Below are 23,050 nucleotides of genomic sequence, written 5' to 3' on the forward strand. Positions count from 1 at the left end.
TCAGTTTCACTGGAGCCTTTTTTTGGTGGGAAGTTACACAGATTTGAAAACCTCTTTTGAATAAATTGTTTCATATAATTTGGGAGAATGCTCAAAGCAGACATGCTTCCTGTCAGTAGGCAGAGTAAATTCTCTTTCATGGCATGCAGATTTTCCATTTCTGCATCTGTCTGTCCTTTGCTATTTGATCATGTTGAAGAGGAAGTCGGGATTGCCATACTAAAAATATACCTGCCAAAGTATTCTATATGGCTAAACTTCCCATGAGCTGGGGAAAATAGACAGCATGCTTTAGGAGGGAAGCATTCACTGGGGAGGAGGAAGCAAGCCCCCTGGGATGGATCTCTGCAGCTTTGATGCTCTCAAAGTCAATCTTCTTTGGTCAGAACCCTATGTTAGGCACATATATCTCCAGTGCTTTACACAGTGCTTGTGACAATCTAAACCCAACATGAAATAGTCCTTGCCTTCACGGAGCTTTTATTCTACTGGGGAAATACACTGAAACCAACAAACACCTATTACACATCTTATATCGGGAGAGAGTGTTAATAGCTAGAGGGATAGAATTCAAGCTGATTGACTTCACTTGGTAAAAATGGCAATTCTTGTGTTTCCCCTACCGTTCTGAATTTCTCTTTATTAAAAATTTCTTGGGCACATACAAAGCTCAGGGTAGACTTCACTACTAACTAATGAGTTTGTGGTGTGACCTTTGGCAAGCTGATTCCCCTTCTCTGAGTTTCTGAGGATGGGGATGGTTGGATTTGATGTTCCCCAAAGCCCATAAAAGTTTAACATTCTCCAAGTCTGTGATTCCAGGTTAGTCTCATGGTGCTTAAGTATGTTCCTACACAGGTGAGTGTATCAAAATAGGAGACGTCTCCCTGTCTCCACATCCTTTTAAAAAAATATTATATATATATATGTATCTTAAGAAGCCAATAATTAGTTCCACTAATATTAGGGAGTTTTGAAAAAGTGCTTCAAGTTTTCCTGAAGCATCTAAAATAGATTATGGTGCTCAGTAGGTCTTTTGAGAATAATATAGAGTTTTCTGTTTGCCATTATCTCCTTTGGTCCTAAAATCACTCTGTTAGAGACTTGCATATCCATACTTTATATCTGAGGAAATCAGAGGAATTAGGTGTCTTACCCATGCTCACATGGCTAGGAAATACCTGGGTCTTCTGACTCCAAGTCCATCACCATAGCTGGTATTCCATACTCCCAATGTGAAAACCCAAAACTCAAGTGAGAAATTTACTAACATCAATATAGCAAGCATAAAATTATCCACTACAGAGTGATTGTCCAGGAGGAATAATAGTTGTAGTCACATTCAAACTAACCAAATCGGGAGTTGATCCTGTGACATTGACAGAAAAATGAGCTCTTAACTAGAAGGTATCTTTCTTAGAAAATTACTCATTGCATTATTTTTCTTTTTGTTCCCAATAGTATTTTATTTTTTCAAATACACATAAAGGTTTTTTTTTCCCAACATTCATTTTTGTATGTATTCTAAATTTTTCTCACTCCTTCCCTTACCCTTCTCCAACACCAAGACAGCAAGCAATCTGATATAGGTATTCTTTTAAACACATTTCCATATTTGTCATGTTGTACAAGAAAAATCAGACCAAAAGGGAAAATAAATTCTTGAAAGAAAAAGCAAACAAACAAAAAATGGTGAAAATGGTATTCTTCACTCTGCATACAGTTTCCATAGCTCTCTCTCTCTGGATGCAGATGACATTTTCCATCCCAAGTCTATTGGAATTGCCTTGAGTCACCCATTGCTGAGAAGCTGATCATGTGCTACTATTCAAAGAGCAGTGCTTGTTGATTTAAAAAAAAAAATGCACTTTTGTGCAAAGAGCAAAAAAGGTTTTGATCCAATTTTAAAGATTTCATAATATAGAATCCAAAGACTCCTTAGCTGGAAGGGACTTATCTCCCAAGAGGAGTTAAATCAAATTGTATTGCCCCCTTCTTGAGGTTAGCCAGGGAAGATTGCTTCTCCACCAACTTTTCTTCTTAACCTTAGCTCGGTTTGCCAATATTGTCTGTCTGGAAGTCCTTTCTTGGGCCTTAACTAAATCACCACCACCTATTTATTTCTCTTTTGTCATTAGCTAGAATGGGAAATGAAAAATGACTCAGTAAAATTGTCAGACTGAAAATAAATTAGGCTGCAGGAAGGGACAAATTAAGACAACTTCTCTAGGCTATCTATGCTCAGGAGGGTACCAGTCACAGAAGACAGCATGGATGGGGCTGACAATGCTTCTTGCAGGCTGCTAGATGTTTGTTTGTTTGTTTTTTTTAATTGATGTGCAAAGTTAATTGAAAAGTAAATCTAGATCCAGGAAAAGATTTCATTTCATTTTTAAATTTGTATTACTGTCTTCTGTTTTTATATAACCTTCCCTTTCAAATCTGATCTTCCTCTCTTCCCAGCCCTTGTAACAAAGAATAAGAGAGAGAAAGCTGTTCACAGAAACTAACCAGTGTATCAACAAAGACTGAATAATTATATGCAGTTTCGCACCCATAATCCCCCACCTTTGAAAAGAGGGGAGGAGAGTGCATTTTCTCTGCTCTCTAGGGCCAAGCCTGATCATTATAATTACACAGCTTTATATTTCATTTTCAAATGTAACAGTTATTACATAAAGAAAAAACATTTTAATTCTTTGCCATTCCTATTTTTGGTTTTTCTTGCCCTCCTCTCTCAGTCTCTCTCAGTCATAGCTTTCAAAATCATAACAAAAAAGATTTTTTTTTTTGTTTTGTTTTGCTTTGTTTTTCCTGGGAGGAAATCTTTACCGGTCTGCAGATAGTCATTCCCAAATTTTCACTTTGACAGGACACATGGACTCATATTCTCAAGTATTTTCCTTCAAATGGAAGGGCTAATACACATAGATTCAGTGGATCTGAGTTCAAAATAGTTTTCAGATACTTAATGTCTGTCACTGGGCAAATCACATATCTGTCTGCTTCCATTTCTTATCTATAAAATGAGGAAAATAATAGTATTTTCATCCCAAGATTATTGTGAGGGATCAAATGAGATAATATTTTAAAAACATTTTGCAAACTTTAAAGTATTATATAAATGTTAGATATTATGATTAATAATACTATAATTAATTAATTATGAAATAATGCAGTTATTATGTAGATTGCAAGCCATTTATGCCTGCTCCTCCCACGAGACTCTTAACTGTTTCCTCTCTAAAGGTCACCCACCAGGGGTCCACCTCACATGATGGAGGCAAATATTAAAGAGCTGTATAAATGTTAGCTATTATTGTTATTATAATACAGGAAACCATTATCATTAAAAAGGTGGAGCATGGGGCTAACATGTGATAAAAGCAGTGAAATGAAGTTAGTGGAAGGTGTACATAAATCAAGCTTTTAGTTAAAAGCCTAAAATCCAATAGTTATTTTACCCTTAAATTCTAGAAGAGAAAGCGTTCATGGAACATTCTTCATTAAATCTGCTTCAAAAACAGGTGATTCTTGGCTGTCCTAAGTAAGCTGCCAACAAAAACCCACAAATGGAACACTCAAAATGCAAATTTATCCTTCTTTAGGCAAATTTATGCAACCCAAGACATCCTATTCCCTTTCCCCTTTTAACATTAGGATGCATAAAAAATATGAATAAGGTCACAAGAAAGAGTTCATTGTCTATTTAAAGAATGGCTTTAATGAAAAAATAAAAGAAGAGAAACTCCATGTCCAGTGGCATTTCTAGTAATGCAAACCTGTCTTGAATTGACAGTCACATTTTTTTAAACTGTGACATGGAGTATAGATACAGGACCAGTGCAAGTGATAACGGGCCCAAAATCGTCCTGAGTGAAGATGCCTCTGGAGCTATGATGATGTCCTCTGGACAAAGAAATTGCAAGCAGCCTATGCAAATGTGTCCTTTCCCCCATTACTGAAAGTGACCTTTATTATTGGAATGTAATAGCAACATTAATTTCTGAGTTAATATTGCTTATTGGCCTGAAGGGAGACAGGAAAGTGTATTGTCAAGCTTCCACCCCAGAAACTGGGATCATTTAAGGCCTCCCCACTTTACTTGCCCTCACCTTACAAGTTCCACTGTGACTGATGTCAGGGTAGATGCTTAATCTGCTTGTGCCTCATTTTCTGTTTGAATTCTAGGGGGAAAAACCTTCCTTCCAGGATGACTGTTATATAACATTTCCTTTTTCACTTTTTATAAGTGCCTTTTAACACATACGTAAGATTTAGGAGAGTAGGAGAGACCTGTCAAATGAGATGACAAGATAATGTACATATTATATAATATATTTATATGTAGGTATAAATATAGACCTACATATTCATGTAGAAGTATGTAGATATATATATATATACATGTATATATAACCTATATCGATAAAAAATGCCTAAATGTATGTACATGCAAGTATATGTGAATGCATATGTATGTACAGGTGTGCGTGTGTATGTACATACATATATAATGGTACTAAGATGCATGTGTGAATATATGTTCAAGTACCTATATATTTACATGCACTGCATGTACATACATATATGTACAGTCCCATCCATGCACACACATGCACAGTGTGCACACATATATCTACACCTCTGTTTATACACATGATACATATGTGTGCATATATGTATATGTGTGTACACATATATGTATATGTATATATGTGTGTAAATAGATAGATGAATGGATAGATGATAGATGAATGGATAGCTACATAGAAGGATGGATGGATAAATAGATAGGCAGACAGATGGACACATGGACAGATAGATGAATGGATAGATAGAAGGAAGGATAGATAGATAGATAGATAGATAGATAGAGAGATAGATAGATATAGAGATAGAAGGATGGACAGATAGATAGATAGATGAATGGCTAGATAGAAGGATGGATAGGTAGATAGATAAATAGATAGATGAATGGATAGATAGAAGGAAGGATAGGTAGATGGATAAATGAATGGATAGATAGAAGGATGGATAGATAGATAGATGATAGATAGATAGATAGATAGATGTGTCCATATACATGTAGGATGCCAGATTCAGTTTAGGACTGGACCCTGATTTGTGAGCAATTGCATGTATTATTTAATAAAGACATACGCTTGCAAGTTTGAATCTTTTGTCTCCTCAATCATTCCATCTTTTACCAGCCACAATGATTGTAAGAGTCTTCCTAGGTAAAGCAGGCGCCTTCCTGCTGCATCCAGATCAGGGAAGCACAGAGATTTGATTTTCATGGTGGAACCAGCAAAGCCGATGGGCCTTGCTGGGGGGAGGCAAGGGAGGGGAGAGCAGCTTTGAGAAGGAGATCTGTGGGGGTAAATAAATCACTCCAACTATCTCCAGCTGCAAGGGACTTAACTGCAGTTTAACTGGCCTTTCATAGTCATTTTTGTGATTTATATGAACAGTGATAACACCTTAGGCTTTCAGTGCCCTTTAAAATAAATTTACCAGTCAGTTTTTTCAAAGTCTACCTTAAGAATCTGAGGGGGAGAAAAAAAAGAAAAAAAGACAAATGGTAGCATGTAAAGAGACAAAGGAAAGTTAGCATGTACTGACAAGTAACATCCAGACACTGACAGAGCAAGGGGAGGGCTGAACGTGAGCACATTTCCAGGGAATTCTGGCTCCCAAAGGCAAAGCAAAACAAAACGCAGTGATTGATTTTAAAGGGAGAGAATGCAAAGGCCCTGATTGCAGGGAACTTCAGACCAAGTTCTCCAGCTACCTGGATCATTTCGGGATGCCTGGATCCTAGCTGGAGGGCTGGCTCCTCTCACCAGCCCCCCCTCCCATGACTTACATTTTTATGTGACCTATAACTATTTCTGGGGCCCCATTCATTCAAAATTCTCCCATGCAGTCCTCTTCCAGACACCTTCAGTCAAGAAACCAGCAATGAAATCAAGTAACATTTGTACAAATAGGACTCACTTTCCCAAATCCAGACCAAACTGAAGTTGTTAGGTCTAATGGCAGCCCACTAGCTCAGGGAAGTAATAGAGTAACCTTGTTAAAATATTATTCTATATGAATGATGCATTGAGTTCCCACACAGGTAAACTCTGGGTGGCTCTGTCTCCAATTTGTAATCCTTACATTTAAAAAGTGAAAACATTTAATTACTTAAAAAGAAATCCTATTATTTCAGATTTCATGCATGATGTATTCCTTACACCAGGGTCAAGGAATTGTGGAGGCAAAGTAAGATCTAGTGATAAGTTTGCCTTTGAAAAGGATCTGATGTATGTTCAAATGGCCCAGCATAATTGATCAGGAAAGGGTCTGTGACAGCAGATTGGGCAGTGTTTAAAGGAAAGTAAATACAGTGAACCCCATGTGACTGACACCCAGATGAGGTAATGTCTGACTTCTCTACCTTGGTTTAACTCAGAGCACAAAAACTACTCTGCAAATGGAAAGGTTTAAAAAGGTGTGTGTGTGTGTGTGTGTGTGTGTGTGTGTGTGTGTGTGTGTGTGTGTGTAAATGAAAGGCCTATTTTGTTCAAAACAAAACAAAACAAAACAAAACAAAACCCCTCTAACATCTCTGGGGAAAAAATGGCCAAATTCCAGGTAATGAATGGAGAATAAGGGGGCATGAGAGGAACTTGGGAAAATGCAGGATTTTCTTATCTTCTTCTTCCATCTCTTGCCAAGAATAAATACTGATAAGGGCTGGGCTTAGTACAAAGAGAAAGGGGACAGAAGCTCTGAGGTAAGCATTTAGTGAATAAGGGAAGGGCTGGAATCAAGTGCTTTATATTGGCAAAAGGATGCCAAGAGCTTCCCATTAATCCAGAACAAATGGGAAATGGAGTATTCTGGTCAAGTCGATTACTGTGGTTAATCAAATACCACACATGCACTGCCAGTTTTTAAAGAAGAAAAATATGAAGTGTAAAATTCACTTAGAAGCAACTGACTATAATTTAATGGATGGAACAATAGACTGAGAAACTAGGGCAGCACTTCTTGGGGCCTTTCAGTGTGTGTGTGTGTGTGTGTGTTTTAATCAAATATTTTGATTCTTGCATTTCAATATAATTGCCCTTCTTTGTAAGTCTGTATATTATTTCATGCCTTTAAAATATTCTGAGAAGGGTACATCCATAGGCTAACTGCCAAAGGAATCTGCCCACAAACAAAAGGTTAAGACCTCTGATCAAATATTGGATTTGAAGTCAGAAGATAGATTCGAATCTCAACTCTGGTAGGTGTGAGTTGTGTGATCTGGAGCAAGTCACTTATCATATCTTAGTCTCAGATTTCTTACTGGTAGAATATAGGGACTGAATAAATAACCTTATGGTCCAGCACTAAATTTTGATTCAGTCTTATTTGATGATCGATCAATCAATCAATAAACACTTACCAAGTGCCAGTCACTGTGTTAAGTTCTGAGGATACAAAAAGAGATTAACAATTTTTGCCCTCAAGAAATTTACAATCTAATGAGGGAGACAACATGCAAATATATACAAAGTGAGATCTATGCAGGATAAATAGGAGATAATTAACCGAGGGAAGGCACTGGAATTAAGAGCAGATGGGGAAAGGTTCCCCATAGAATTCCACATTTTAGTTGGGATTTTAAGGAAGCTAAGGAGATCAATAGGCACTCTGGAATAAGTATAATCAGTGATCTCAGTGTCCTTTTCCTATTTTTAAGTGTAAAAAATTCAAGGTGCTCAAATTGGAGTTGTCTTAATTATAAACAGTACCATTTAAAAAAAATGCTTTGCCTCAGTTTTTTGTCTTTGTTCTAACCAATTTATGGTCTGACTAGAGAACTGATTCGAGATTGAGTCTTAATCAGTGAAGAACTATTCCCTGTCTGTTAACATATAATCAGTTTCAATTTTTTTTTTTAGTGATGTCCTATGCAGAGTCAAAGACATTTCTTTTGATTATGTTCTTATAGAAGATACTTAGGACATATAAACATAAAGCGTATGTATAACCCACAAGGCTTTCTTGAACCATATCTCACCTTCTCCTATTCTTGCAATCTAAGTTACCAAATAAAAGATGATTTACTAGGAAAGTCTTAATTTAATTCTTCATAGGTTCTCCACCTCTCCATGCCTTTCCTGTAACAGATGCTAGAGATAAGCTGCAATTACTTCCATGGTGGTACTTTTTGGCTCCTAATAGTCAATACATCAAATATCTCATGAAATGATGTTTATCTTTGGACTCATTCTCATCATCCTCAGATAATTATAGATGTGGAACTGAAAGTCCAATTAAATCCAATCATTTCATTTGGTAGATGAGGAAATTGAGACTCAGAAGATGGAGCGGTGGAAAGAGAGTTAGATCTGAAGTCAGGAAGACTATGTCATTATGACACCCCCTCTTTCCTTTACTTACTACTCCAAGAAGAACCCCTAAACCATCCTTCTATTTAACTGGTTACTACCTTTTGTATTCTGCTTCCATTTAGAGTGAGAATTAATTATATGCTTTCATCCTCCACTGGTGACCTATCTACTCACTAGACAATGTTGTCATGTTTAGAGTATTATCAACCAAATTCATATTTATATACAATCTAAAATTTGTGTGTTTTTAGCACCTTATATCCCCATTTTTGCCCTCTGTGATTGTCACTTTGAAAACAGGAGGTGCCCCCCTCCGGGATGGAAAGGGCATTTTTGCATTGTCACCAAGTTACCTACTTATTGGTAATGAGCTTCTCTGTATCTAGTTAAAGGAATAATTAATAATCATAACAACAACACTTTCTCTGTGCCAGGAACTGTGATAAGCACATTTGATCCTCACGACAACCCTGAGAAGGAGGTACAAACATTTATCCCCATTTGTACAGAGGAGGAAATTGAGCAGAGTTTAAGTGACTTGACCAGAGTCCACAGTAAGTTTTCCTGACTCTGGCCCAGTGTTCTATTTACTCTACTAACTAGTTGTCCACCTCATCCCCCCTTCCCCCCCCCATCCAAAAAAAAAAAAAAAAGGCAACTCACAGCAGAGGGTGGACCTTGAAAATAGAGATATAAATGATGTCAGTTGCAAAGGGACTTAAAGGCCAAGGATTTAGTTCTGAACTTGGTAAGCCAAGGGAAGGTTTTGAAATAGGCTTAATGTGATCAGAGCTGTGCATTGAGAAGAATCCTCTGTAGCACTGTAATGGATGGATGTTTGAAGATGGCAGAAAAGGCAGTAGGTAATTATACTAGTGTTAGGGAAAATTGATCTGGGCTTGAAACAAGGTTGGCTGGGAAGGAAAAGGGGTAGAGGAAGGGAGCAAGAAAGTATTTATACCCACTATGTGTAGATAGCACCTACACTGTATGAAATGCCTGATTTGGAGTCAGGAAAACTTATTTTCCCGAGTTCAAATCCAGCTTCATACTGGGCAAGTCACTTAACCCTTAGTTCCTCATCTTATAAAATGAACTGGGTAAGGAAATGACAAATATCTTCAATAATTTGCCAAGGAAACCCCAAATGAGGTCCTGAAGAGTCGGACATGACTCAAACAGTTGAATGAGAATCAACAATTCCATGACCATAAGCAAAATTATTTTACCACTGTCTGCCTCAGTTACTTCGGCAAAACAAATAAGGTGATTGTGATAATATTTTCATTCAGATGATATTTGTAAATGAGATAATATTTGTAAAGCACTTAGTTCATAGAAAATACAATATAATTATTTCCTTTCCCCTTCCCAATAGAAGAAAGGGGGAAGCAAATTTGAGAACTATTGCAGAATACTTCCTCAGGCAACTTCTTCCCTTTAGTCTTTTGATCCCTAGCTTGACCTCTCCCCTCATTTCAGGAGAACTCTTAGATAATCTCCTTTTAATCATAACCCCTCCAATTCCCTCCATTCACCCTTCCCTTCCCACAGTGGACATTTCTCTCCCCACCTACAATTCTCTTTAAAAAAAGCAGCTCCTTAAAAACCAACTCCTCCACAAAGCCTTCCCTGCCTAATTAGTAAAGAGCAGCCCAATGGCCCCAGGCGCCACTCAGTTTTTGATGTGGCTCTTTGACTTTCTCCCCTTTCTTACAACAAAACACAAAACTAGCCTTTAGTTTTTTCTTATCTGGACCTGTTCCTTAATCCCTCAATTCTTGTTTTTCTAAAAAGTGGCCCCAGTCATTTACATTTCCTTTATGCCTCACCTGTATCAGAACTATCTTTAATTATAAGCTTTAAAGCTTTTATATTATATTAATTTCTATCACATGAATTTTTAATTAAAACATTTAGGGGTTGTTCTCTTGAATTGATTGTCTGGCACACAGTAGACTCTTAATAAATGCATATTGACTGACTAAGTGACCCAGTGTAATGCCTACCACATGGTCAATAAGTAAAAATAAGATCTCTTGATCATAAGAATTAATAGAATTTTGATGTTTTAAGACAAATCAAAGAATACTCTTTAAATACAGAGCTCATTTCTACTTATGTCTGAGACATTCTTAGGGAGAAGGGGGAAAAGACTGAATATTATTATTTTAGCTAAAGCTATGAATTATGGAGGCTTGGGGCTATTACACCAACCTGTCTTAAATACACATTATTTTAATTCCTTTTCTACTGTGAAAAGAGGCTCACTTTTTTTCCTTGTAAAAGTGACATCGTTATTAATAACCTGACAATCTTCCTTATACCGTTTAAAAATAATAATTGAATTATGAGATATGATCTATAATCCAAGAAATCCCTCATAGCTAGAAATTTGTTACTTTAGTTTTCAGGTATATATATATTTTTTTCTTTAGCTAATATCTATATATACATATATATAGATATTAGCTAAAGAAAAAAAATCTAAGCCAGAGAATTTGTCTTTAGAAATATGGATTAAATAATGTCTTACCTGGAAGCTGGATCGAATCCCAGTTGCAAAATTGCCTCTTACATCATGATGTTTTTCCTGGAGCTTGCTCTTCCTGGCTGGATTTGGAAGCCAGTGCCCTGCAGGCCTTGCAGGGACAGTTCCAGTTGGCTTACTAAGTCAGGAGTCTATGGAGAACTCAGTTTGCAGAGAAGTAATAAGGATAGCTGGCAGTTAGCATGTGCACTGCCTGTGATGCTCAGAGTGGTCTCAAGAGTTTAGGTTCTTGGGGTGGAAGGAAGGTCCACACTGTCAGATTTGAGAAGCAGGCAGGGGGGCTAATTCTGTTCTCCTTCTGTTCACAGTTCAGGTGTTTCTACAGATTAGAGTTAGTAGACTGTTTTTAAGGCTGTAAGAGTTTCCAAATAAGGAAGGATATTAACTGACTGGTGAAGTGAATAGGAATCTGACATGAGGAAGCAATTTCTGGTGAATCACAAAACCCAGACAGACTAATACTGTTTCCAGGTTCAGATGATAAATTCCTCTCAGTTTTTGCCTCTCTTTCAGCACTTGACTCAACTTCAGTTGAAGCTGTCTATTTCAGTGAAAAGATTTCTCTGGGGATATCATAGAACCTTATTCATCCAGGAAATATGTAATATTTACATATATTATATATAATAGGCCATAGGAAAGAAACAAGCATTTATTAATCATCTCTCACTTGAACCTCACACAATCCTGGGAGATAGGTGCTAATTATTTTCTCCATTTGATAGTGGAGGCAGAAGTCACACAGTTGATAAGTGTCTGAAGCCAGATATAAACACAGGTATTTCTTCCTGACTTCAGGCCCAGGACTCTATCCACTGTGACCATCTAGCTGCCTCTGAAAAAGAATAATATCAGGTTGTTGAGGAATAACTTTAATTAGGCAGCTTCAGAGAAGCCTTTATTATTTATCTATCACCTGGTATGGTCTCCATATAGTGTTCAGCACAATATTAATGTTCCTCTTGGGTTATAAGTTGTAGCTCACTATCATCAAGGACCTTTTCAGGTTCATCAGAATATCACACAAAGTAAATCTAAGCAAAAATTTACATTGCTGACTAGTGACTTTGTCTATGTGGATAATCTCTTACTACTTAGGAGACAACTCACACTCCTTCTCTCTAGCTCTCTATCTATCTGTCATCTATCTATGGAATTGCCTGAGATTCAGAGAGTTAAATGGCTTCTCCATGGTGATAAAGCTGGTAAATTTCAGAAGCATGATCTGAACCAATTTCCCCAGCACCCATTATGTTAAACTGTCTCTCTGGAAAAAAAAAAAAGTTGAAGGTAAAAAAAATATGAATTAAACCTAAATTTGAATTTAGTTGAATATTGAACTTTAGCATTTAGACATAGATTGATCAACTTTTGTTTTTTCTACCTTGGAAGGTCATTTCTGAGAATTTGAGTGTCTTTATTCCACTTTTCACAGTAAGGATTTTATTTGGATTTGAGACTATAACATCCTCTCCTTACCATGTGATTAGTTATTCATCTTAATTCCCCCTTGCTAAATCTTCTTGACCAACTTCCAAAGAAGAGACAAAAGAGTGAGAATTCTATTTTCCATTTTAGACTTGTGCCTCTGTTCTCATCTTTGATTTGCAGAAGGTAGCTAAAACCATCACAGAAAGGTGTTTCTTCTGGGAATTTGGGAAAATAATTAGAACATACAGAACAGTGTATAATTAACAGAGTTATTGTAGAAAGGGTTGTAGACACAATGAGATCAATATGGATGGTAAGGTATTATGTGTACACACACCTGATTTTAAATATTATTTTTAAGGGGGCATTTTTTAATGTTAGAAAAGTCTGCCTTTTCTTGTTGAATTCACCAAATCTGTTGTTGTTCATCCCTCATTTTTTTTAGAAGGTGGTGTCTTGATTCATATGTGAATTGGATTTAAGTGAGTCAGAGTTGAACAAAGTCTTCAGCCTCAATCTGTCTTCCAGAGTTATCAAAATCCATGGTGATGGCCCAGGATCAATGGGTCATCTTGACATCTTTGTTGTCCAATCAAGTTCTGAGTGGCACCTGCCTTCATGGCTGTTGGAACAAATTGTTCTCATCTGCCCCTTCCACCGTGAGATATCTTACATAGGTATTCCCCTTCACTCATCATTGGGTTTGAAGTCTGTTGGTTACCTTCAACCTGGTTTAGCCTGTTTGCCTAAAATTTCAGGGGTCCTCAAACTATGCCCGCGGGCTAGATGCGGCAGCTGAGGACATTTATCCCCCTCACCCAGGGCTATGAAGTTTATTTAAAGGCCCACAAAACAAAGTTTTTGTTTTTACTATAGTCCTGCCCTCCAACAATCTAAAGGACAGTGAACTGGCCCCCTATTTAAAAAGTTTGAGGACCCCTGGAAATGATTTTGCCAGTATGCGGTTGCTGCACATGCTACAGCTTCTTGTGGCCGGCCATAGGTAAGAATCAGGTGGACACTGGAGGTGGATAAGCAGCCCTCACACCAGAGGTTCTAGACCTCCCTGAACACCTCACACACTCCATCAAGGAAACAAAAAAATCTAATGATAGAATCATAAAAATTGAGCTGAAAAGGAGTAGGCAAGGAATCTAGCCCAACCCTCTCACTTTATATAAGAAACAGACCCAGAAGGTAAAATGATTTGCTCAGTAAGGAAGTATCTGAGGCTGTGGTTCTCAAACTCCAAATTATCTTCTGCCATTTTATACTCTTGTTAAGGCTGTTGCTCTCTATACACAGGATGTGTTGGTTTGTCAAATGTATCACTTAGCTTTGATTAAAATTAAGGCAATCATGGAGATTTGTAGGATAAAAGTTGTTGAAAGTCATAAAATCTCCATTACATCCTTCAAGAAGCCCTCAATGGTTATTATACAGACAGAGGAAAACTGAGAATGGCAAAGGGAATTTCAAAGACATCAAGTGGGAGGAGAAAATGCATTTATGAAAAGCAATCATGGTTAACATATTTTTAGAATGCTTTAAGGCTTATGAGTCTGACGTCAAATCATATCTCTGCTGCTTATTACCTGTGTGATGTTGAGTAAATCATTTAACCTCTCTTGGTTTTCAATTTTGTCATCTTTAAAATGGGATGCTGGACTTGATGGCCTCTGAGCTTTCTTCCACCTAGAGATTTATGATGTTAGGTTTCTATCAATGCCATTTAAGACACAAAGAGACCTAAGTCTGCAAGGGTGTGGATTCTGTTTTATGTTTGAACAAAATTCCCGAAAGACAACTATGTATGAGAGAATCACAAATCACATATTGCAATTTCTCTCCTGCAAAGAGGAAACTAAGAGCTTTGAACAATCAGTAGCCAATGTTACAAAGGAACACATAGTAGGAAGAATCATGGATCCTCATATACTTTCAATTTTGTACAACATCTTGCACACATTATCTAGATTAAAAAAATTAGAAATTTAAATATTTAGTTTTCTAAGTGAAACACGAACTTTGCCAGGTTTTATTTTTTTCCAGCCCCTAATCAGTGTTTTATTGTCCAGCTGTGTCTGATTTTTTATGACTCCATTTACTTCTCCAGCTCATCTTACACATGAGGAAACTGAGGCAAACAGGGTTAAGTGACTTGCTCAGGGTCACACAGCTAGTATCTGAAGCCACATTTGAACTCAGGTCTTCCTTGATCCACTGTATCCTAGCTGCCCTTAATATATATTATACATAATTTTTTTTTTTGAGCTTCATGACAACACTTAGAAGTAAGCATTATTGGCTTTATTTTAGAGATTAAACGACATATCATCACAGGAAAGATTCAAATCCAAGTCTACCTCTAGCCTAGTATTTATCAGATGTTCCTTCAGTCTTTGACAGATCAGTAACTTTCATTAAGATTTAGTCCATCCTAAGGCTTTGGGATTCACCAAGTGGTATCATATAGAAATGCTTATGTTTTGTTTGGATTAATTTCTTACCCTGCAATTTTACTAATTATTATTTCAATTAAATTTTTAGTTGACTTCTTAGAATGCTTTAAATATACCATCAAATCATCTGGCAAAAGTGATCATTTTGTTTTTTCTTTGCCTATGCTTAATTCCCCACTTAAAAAAAAATCTTATTGCGATGATCAGCATTTCTAGTACCATGTGAAATAGGAACAAACATCCTTTTTTCATCTTAATTAAAAAATTTTTTTCCTAAACAGCAAGGAGAGCCATTTCACAGTTAATTGAGTTTTTTTTCAATGGCACCAAAAAAGACAATTAAAAAAAAAAACTTATGGTGGCAGTTGCCTTATGTTGGTCATTGTTTTGCAGTGGTACGAGAAAAGACATTAGTAATGTTTCAGGTAGACTCAATTCAGGACTTAAACCAAACTTAATGGGAGAGAAGGGAACAAGAGATTTATGGGAAAGACAGATTTGTAATGAGGAGTTGATGTAATTAATTTTTAAAAACGAAATCAATTGTATTTACCTCGAAAAATATCTTCAGAGAATTTGTATATTTATGATGATAAATGTAAGAAATATTTGGAAAGACTTGATTTCCATGAATAAGATGTATTGAAAAAAAGTGTCTTTGACTTGGAATTAGAAGGCCTGCTTTCAAATGCTTTGTTCATTTTATCAACTGTACAGTTTTCTGATCCGTAAAGTGACGGTAATCATAATTCTATTTCCTTTCTCAAACAATTGTTGTACTAAATAAGATAGTATCTATGAAAGCTTTTGCAGCACTATGTAAATGTATGTCATTATTATTGAGTAGAGCCTTCTAGCCAACTAGTCAACATGCATTTAGGGAACCTGGACTATACCTGCAGCACATTAGGTGCTTAGGAGGGTCCTGAAGAAAGGATTAGTATTCTTCCCACTAGATGCTTGCAACTAGTTAAGAAAAAGAGATTAAAGAAAATGCCCATCAATTGGAGAATGGCTGAGTAGACTGTGGTATATGAATGTTATGGAATATTGTTGTTCAGTAAGAATGGCCAGCAGGATGAGTTCAGAAAGGCTTGGAGAGACTTAAATGAGGATCTATATGAGGATCAATTCTGATGGAAGTGTTTATTTTCAGCAATGAGAGGATCCAAATCAGTTCTAATTGATCAGTGATGAACAGAACTAGCTACACCCAGAGAAAGAACACAGGGAATGACTGTGGACCACAACATAGCATTTATACTCTTTCTATTGTTGTTTGTTTGCATTTTTGTTTTTCTTTCCAGGTTATTTTTACCTTCTTTCTAAATCCAATTTTTCTTGTGCAACAAGAAAACTGTATAAATATGTGTATGTATATTATATTTAACATATACTTTAACATGTTTAACATATATGGGACTGCCTGCCATCTAGGGGAGGGGATGGGGAGAAGGAGGTGAAAAGTTGGAACAGAAGATTTTGCAAGGGTCAATGTTGAAAAATTACCCTTGCATATGTTTTGTTCATAAAAAGTTACAATTAAAAAAAGAGAAAGATTAAATAATTTAATTGGACACATAAAAAATACCATCAGAATAAAAAAAAAAAAACCCAAGAAAGATAGCAGACTATACAGGTAATTAAGAGGAAAATAAATATAGATGGGATAACATGAGGCTTATAGGGGAAAATAAGAAGGCAAATATATATGTGCATATACACAGACACATACACACAAACATATAAAATTTGCCAAGGCCAATGAAAAAAATCAATAGAAAATGACTATCATTCACAGAAAGATGAAAACACAATCACTCAATGAATTGTTCAGTCAATAAAGATGAACCCAAGTACAATGAAAGTGAATTAATAATAATTTAAATATGGCAAAGTTAGAATGTAACTCTTATGTGTTTTCTCCTTTAGGGAGAATCATTATCATTCAGGAACATAACACCTTGATTTTTTTTTTTTTTTATGGTCAAAGATGGAATCCATTTATTTCAACACAACACCTTGAAATGATGCTGTCCCTTTTGAGGGTTAAAAGGATTATCTTCACTAATTTTGATTATATCTTGCTCTAGACTGGGGTGAAAAGGGAAGAAAATAAAAGAAGTCTTTTCCATGTTTGGATCAAATTGTGACTTGGCTTAGGTCAGGGTTGGAGTGGGGGTCCCCAGCTCTATTCCATGAGTGGGAATAATTAGAAGGCAACAAGTACAACAGAGAAGTATTAATTACCAAGGTGAATAATTGCTAAAGGAATAACTCAAAAATATTAATCTATTAATTAATCTGTGGGCCCGGACATTCTGCATCTTTGGGTACCAAGGCAATTAACTAATCTGTGTTTTTTTTTTTTTTTTTGGCAATCATTAATTATTTCTGAAAAGTTAGAGCATTAAAGAAGCTCTAGAGAGATGATATAAGTTTTCTTCCCCCCAAAGGAGCAAATGAGTTTACTGTGATTTTTCAAGAAGGGGAGAAGCCTTTTTGAAATTGCATAGACCAAAGAGTTTGCTAGGAAAATAAATAAAAAGAACAGAAGTTTATTTGGCCTTTTCCAAGGGGCCAAATGATCTAAAAGGAATCTCTCTTCAAGAGGTATTAATACTGTCCCTCTCCTTGCATATTCTGTGTGTCTATTTCTACCAGTGTAGATTTGTAAACGAATATGTATATTAAAATGTACATTTCTTTTTTGTGTGTGTGTCCACATGTAACGTATAAATATATATGTGTGTGTGTGTGTGTGTGTGTGTGTGTGTGTGCATATATACATCTACATCTATTGAGAGAGAATGGGAGAGAGACAGAAATAGAGGGAGAAAGACAGAGACAGCCAGATAGAGGCAGCCAGACAGACACAGAGAAAGTTCGAGAGAAGTGAGAGAAAGAAAAATTGAGAGAGCCACAAAGAAAGCCTGCATTATTTTTAATTACAAATAGACACTGGACTGGACTGAACCTTTGCCTTCATTAAGATAGGGAACTGCAACTTAAAAGAGTCTTCCAGGAGTCTTTCCTGAAAGGTTGAGGAACTTGTCCAGGACCACACAGCTAGTATGTGTCAGAGAAAGACTTGAGCCCAGGTTTTCCTGAGCCCATCCACTATACTACAAGCCTTTGTGGCTTTTCAATTTAGGAAGACCTGGTTCAAGTCTGCTTAATACATACTGGTTGTGTGGTCCTGGGTAAGTTACTTAATCTTGCACTGATGTAGGAGACTTTCTAAGACTATAAAGTGAAAATATATACATACTTGTTATATTTTACATTTTTGCCATATTACAAGGTTTAATGTGTGTACGTGTGCTGATGTGTATGTGTATAATACACACCAGGACTCGGCATAGACCTCACTACTTTTTTTCTCCTACAAATATTTTCACCAATGACTTGAGGTCAACTTCCAAATGACTTGTCAGTCTTCCAGCTCTCCATGGATTCCATAACCAGAAACATGCTTTAAGGCTATCTCATTTTGTCAGATTACTCTGGCAAACGGAGTTCAGGCCATATTCATGGATTTTCTTTCCCCTTTCTTGACTAGCAGTGACTCTAATAAATCTACCAATATCTTCCCTTCTATCTCTAGAGATTAATTATAAAGTGATAGAAGGTGGGTCTTGAGTTTTAAATCAGGGTCTCTAAGTGAAGTCACAAGAATATTTTGTTATTAACTTTTCCTTTACCTGAAACTCCCTATCTTTTGTAAATTGTTGTGTATATACACACACCTGTGTGTGTACTGATACATGTTAGTTGTCATAGATTTTGAAATTTCTTTCACCTTTGTGATTTATCTGCCTAAATACAGTATAGCTATTGTACCACTGACATTCAAACACATTGAATTCAAGTGTTTAAAAGTGCGGTGGGGGGGAGAGAAGGAAAGGGGAACCTACGATTCTTTTTCACTTCTCCCAAGTTGGATTTTTACTAAATCATAAACAAAGAAAATCATTGAGTCCTTTAGAGTGCATTCCCTTAAGCCTTTTCCTGGCAAATGGTTATTCATCCTATTCTTCAAGGGCACTAGAAAAACAGCTTCCACTATCTCCCTTAGTAATTCATTAATTACCCTTCCTTTAGCACCTTTCCCATCTTTCTTAGTTGGTATTGTGGACCACTTTACAATATGATGTCATGTCATTTTAAAAAAACATCAGGTCAGAGTATTGGGAAAGAGGCTGGGGGATGGAGAGAACATTCAGCAGATGGGTTTTATCTTGCAGATGAATCTAATAAAAGGGAAAGACAGAACTTAGATTTCAGTTTGCTGCATTTTCCTCTGAAATAGTGTACATATTGTTTTTCCTATCATATATTTCTTTATTATCAATTATCAACAGGTAGAATTCTTTCTCTTTCAACTGCCCCATTTTCATTTTGTTGTTATTCTATAATGTAATGGCTAAGATACCCATCCTGAGAAATTTTCAGAATACTACATCACAGAAAGGAAAGGACTCCCCCTCCCGCTTCCTTTCATCTCAGTTATCTGTGAAGTATATTACTGAAACCTAATACTAATCCTATTTCTATACCTTGTTACATGAATATCAATGGGTTTTCTTTTTTTTTTTTCATTACGTTATTTTTGCTGTAGGAGTTTTGGTTAGTTTATAAACATTTCTCCATTGAAAACTCATTTTTCAGCACAGGTTAAACAAAATGTTCTGGGGGGAGTGGGAAATGGGCAATTTCATTTGATTTTGCTTCTTTCAAGTTTAAGGCTTATTTATATATGGAACTTCACAGAACCACAGATTCAGCATGTGAAGAGTCCCCCAAAACTTTCCAGTGCAACCACATTTGTAAATTTATCTGCAGAGGAGAGAAGGCTAGATGGAACAGAGTGGGCAGAGGCTTTACCTTGAGAGTAATCAAAATGCTTTATTGTATAAAGCCTTGCTCATGTTTGGAGTGAAATATTAGCACTAGGAGATACAATGTGCACTTCCTTACCTTGTCCAAATAAACAGTTTATTGATAGCAATGAAAGACAAAGACTGTTATAGACCAAAAAAAAAAAAAAAAAAAAGGCATTTTTGTAAACCTTTAAAAAGCATAAACAGGTTGGCCACAAAGAAGAAAAGCTATTCAAATGTTGTTTGGGTACCACATCTTAACTTCAGGGTTTTTCTCTTCGCAGCTTCCTACCATGGCAAACCATGGCAGGTTAAAAAAAATGAAATGGGTCTGATGCCAGATCAAGAATCTAATCACAGTATCCATTCATTTAAATACATAAAATATAGATTTGTACAATTATATTACAGTGGTGTTAACTTCCTCCATCGAGTGTAACAAAACTATGTAAAAATCAGTAGACGGCAATGGGGATGTGCTGCCTTGGGCTCCGGGAGATGCTCTGATTTCAGCCCTTTCAATGTTTCTCTGAAGTGAACCCTATACACGCCATGCCCAGTTGCAGTCGGAAGAGCACTAATGTTAACATTACTGGAAGAGGCATCCTGCCAGGCTGGAGTAATCATCGAAGGGTGTGATTTTTCCCCCCTGAAAATGCCTACCAAAAAAATCATCTTATGACTTAAACAAAGAGTTTTGAAGGCACAGCTTCCACACAGTGTATGAGTTAATAACATCCTTTAAACAAAACTAATTTTTTTTGGCTTGGCGCCTTTCAGAGGATGCAAGGAAGCTGGGAGAAACATGATCAATGTTGAAGGTTTTTGTTTTTTAACATGATTAAATGCAATCAGCACAGTTTTAGGCAATGATTTTGTACAAACAGATCTGGGAGAAACATTTGAAAAAAAAATAATATTCAGTTGATAAAAGAACATTTGGAGAGGAAACAAAAAGAGAATGGCCTTTTGTAGTTTATTTGTAAAAGACTTATCTCCTGTGGACCTGGAAGATCTATCCATTCTGGTACATTGTTGAATGATACACCTCACGAAATGCAAACATTGTTTCATCTACGCTGCAAAATAACTTTACATGTAAACTTCAAAAAATCACATACTGTACATAAAATTTTAGATTCAAAAGTATCCCTGTTTTCCTAATAATGTAAACAGTAAAATTGAAGGTTTCCATGAAAGGGATAATTTATAACAAAATACACCACTTAAACAGCGGTCAAAAACAGAAGCATTTTAAAATTTTAGGTTTGTTTTCCTTCTGTAACAGGAGAATTGAGATTTCTATCACTTTGTTCATTCTCTCAAGTTGGAAGATGATACTATTGCCCAAAACTATGCAGTCCCCCCCCCCAAAAGCTATTTTTTCCATGTAGCATTAATTCCTATGTTGCAATAGAAGAGTGTAACAATGGAGAAGCTTCAGGCAATAAAAGAGAAGAAGCGTTTTTCCTTGACATAATTTACTGAGGTGAAAATGTAACTGACAGAGCGACTACGGCATCAGCCTCCCATTAGGAGAGAGAAGTAGCTCCTTGACGCTGGAAGTTTTGACATGATGTACTTGAGGCAAAACAGTGCAAAGGCAAAGACGGGGGACGCTGACCCCATCAGGTGCCAAGGGTTAATGTTACAGTTATTAAGGAGTGTCAGCGTGCGGAGCGCAAGTGTAACATTCGCGGTATGGTTGGTTGGTTGGTTTTTAAAATCATCATCATTATTATTATTATCATTATTATTATGAATACTGTCTCATGTCTTTCAACTCAAAAAATAAACTGATCCACAGTTTACAGTTTGCCGCCAACATGGCCGGTATGACATGCATCTGAGTCTCCCTTCCCCCCCGCTCATTCACTCATTCACTCCACCACAGCTAGCTGTATCAGAGAGTTGCGACTGCAACCTGCTCTGAGTAAAGCTAATCTATTTTAATTAATTAATTATATTTAATTTTTTTTTTAAATGCACACACACAAAAAAGTCAGAAGTAGCTAGAGCTATGCTGGGAAATATCAGGTAGCTGTTAGAGCAAGTCGCCCCCTAGTCCGTCATCTGGGCCTGAGGAGGTAAACGTGAGGAGGCTTGCTTTTCTGCAAGAAGAGCATGTCAGTGAGTTCCATTTCCATTTTTTTCCTTATCTGAAGCCAGCTCCGCTGTGTTCCCACATCTCATGTCTGTCCGTCCCCCGGGCAACATGGGAGGTTACGTCAAAATGTGGCCAATAAAGTCCAAGAAGCGCTTTGAATACTGTTCAGGGTTCACGGTGGAGATCTCTGCACCAGCCTGGGCCAATTGAAAGGAAAACAAAATAAAGATGGGGATGTGGACGTGGCTGCAGTTCTTTTAATTTCTAAACCAAACCCACTACTCCGTGCCCGCTGCCAACTGTAGTCACACCTGAGTGTGACTCAGCCACCGCTGTATCTAGTTAGTCCTCTGATTTGTTAATGTTTTAGCAGAAGGGCTCAAATAATCAAGATTTTCCTAGGGATGATGGAAAACAATGAGCAGTAATGTGATTTTTGCTAACTTGGGAAAAAAGAAATCAACCATGTTTGGATTAAATCTGTGTGGTGCAAGAGGAGAATGGACAGAGCCAAACATCTGGCAGATCAACACTTCAGCCAGATGATTGCATAAGGACGCCTTAATTGTCCATAGCCCTCTTAGCATATGAGTGGCTTAAGTGGCCCAGTCCTCCACAATGGGGACAGACAATAGGAGCAGCGGCAGACTCAGAGACCAGCTGGCCTAGCCAAGCCAGTCAGAATACATTCTGGGGGAGCTCCAGATCACTTTGAGCTTTTCTTCCTCAAATTTCTCACAGCATTCTGCTCAAACCCTTCTCTCACCTTTTCCTTTCTTTGTCTCTGTATCTCTGTCTCTCTCTCCTTCCCTCCCATCCCTTCTGCTCTCCTCTCCCCATTTCTTGTGTACTTGTTCCTCCATTAGACTTCAAGTTCCTTGACAGAAGGGCCTGGGTTGTTCCCCAGAATAGTGATTTGCTACAAAGCAGATCTTTCGATGTCTGTGCCCCCTACTTCCTCACCACCACCCTTGCTCTTTCTCTCTCCGGGCTAACGACCCCATCCGAACCAGAGGGGCTGGATTTCCTCCGCGGCAGGAGGAGAGGAGATGCATTCACCGGAGCCCTTCTCAAGCTGTGCCCAAGGCCAGGGGGGCCCGGCTTCCCGGAGTGGGTCAGTCAGGGGGTCTCTATTTTTAGGCCTGTAGCGCTGCTAATCAGTTGTCAAGCAACTACTGGTGAGCTCATTAATTTCCTGAGTGTAAAGAGTAACTCCAGGCTTT

The 23,050-nt window shown here is 37.2% G+C and overlaps 1 protein-coding gene across 1 annotated transcript in view; it reads right to left on the bottom strand.

The window, feature by feature from the left end:
- Positions 1-19,725: 19,725 nt before the first annotated feature.
- Positions 19,726-23,050, bottom strand: part of PIP4K2A (phosphatidylinositol-5-phosphate 4-kinase type 2 alpha) — a 208,070-nt gene continuing 204,745 nt past the window's right edge. Inside the window, exon 10 of the mRNA XM_051961622.1 lies at positions 19,726-22,024. Coding sequence (XP_051817582.1) covers positions 21,944-22,024 — 81 coding nt within the window. The 3' untranslated portion in view covers positions 19,726-21,943. The remainder of the gene's footprint in view (positions 22,025-23,050) is intronic.

Source organism: Antechinus flavipes, chromosome 5 (assembly GCF_016432865.1).
Source record: "Antechinus flavipes isolate AdamAnt ecotype Samford, QLD, Australia chromosome 5, AdamAnt_v2, whole genome shotgun sequence".
In the NCBI taxonomy this organism is placed as follows: domain Eukaryota; kingdom Metazoa; phylum Chordata; class Mammalia; order Dasyuromorphia; family Dasyuridae; genus Antechinus; species Antechinus flavipes.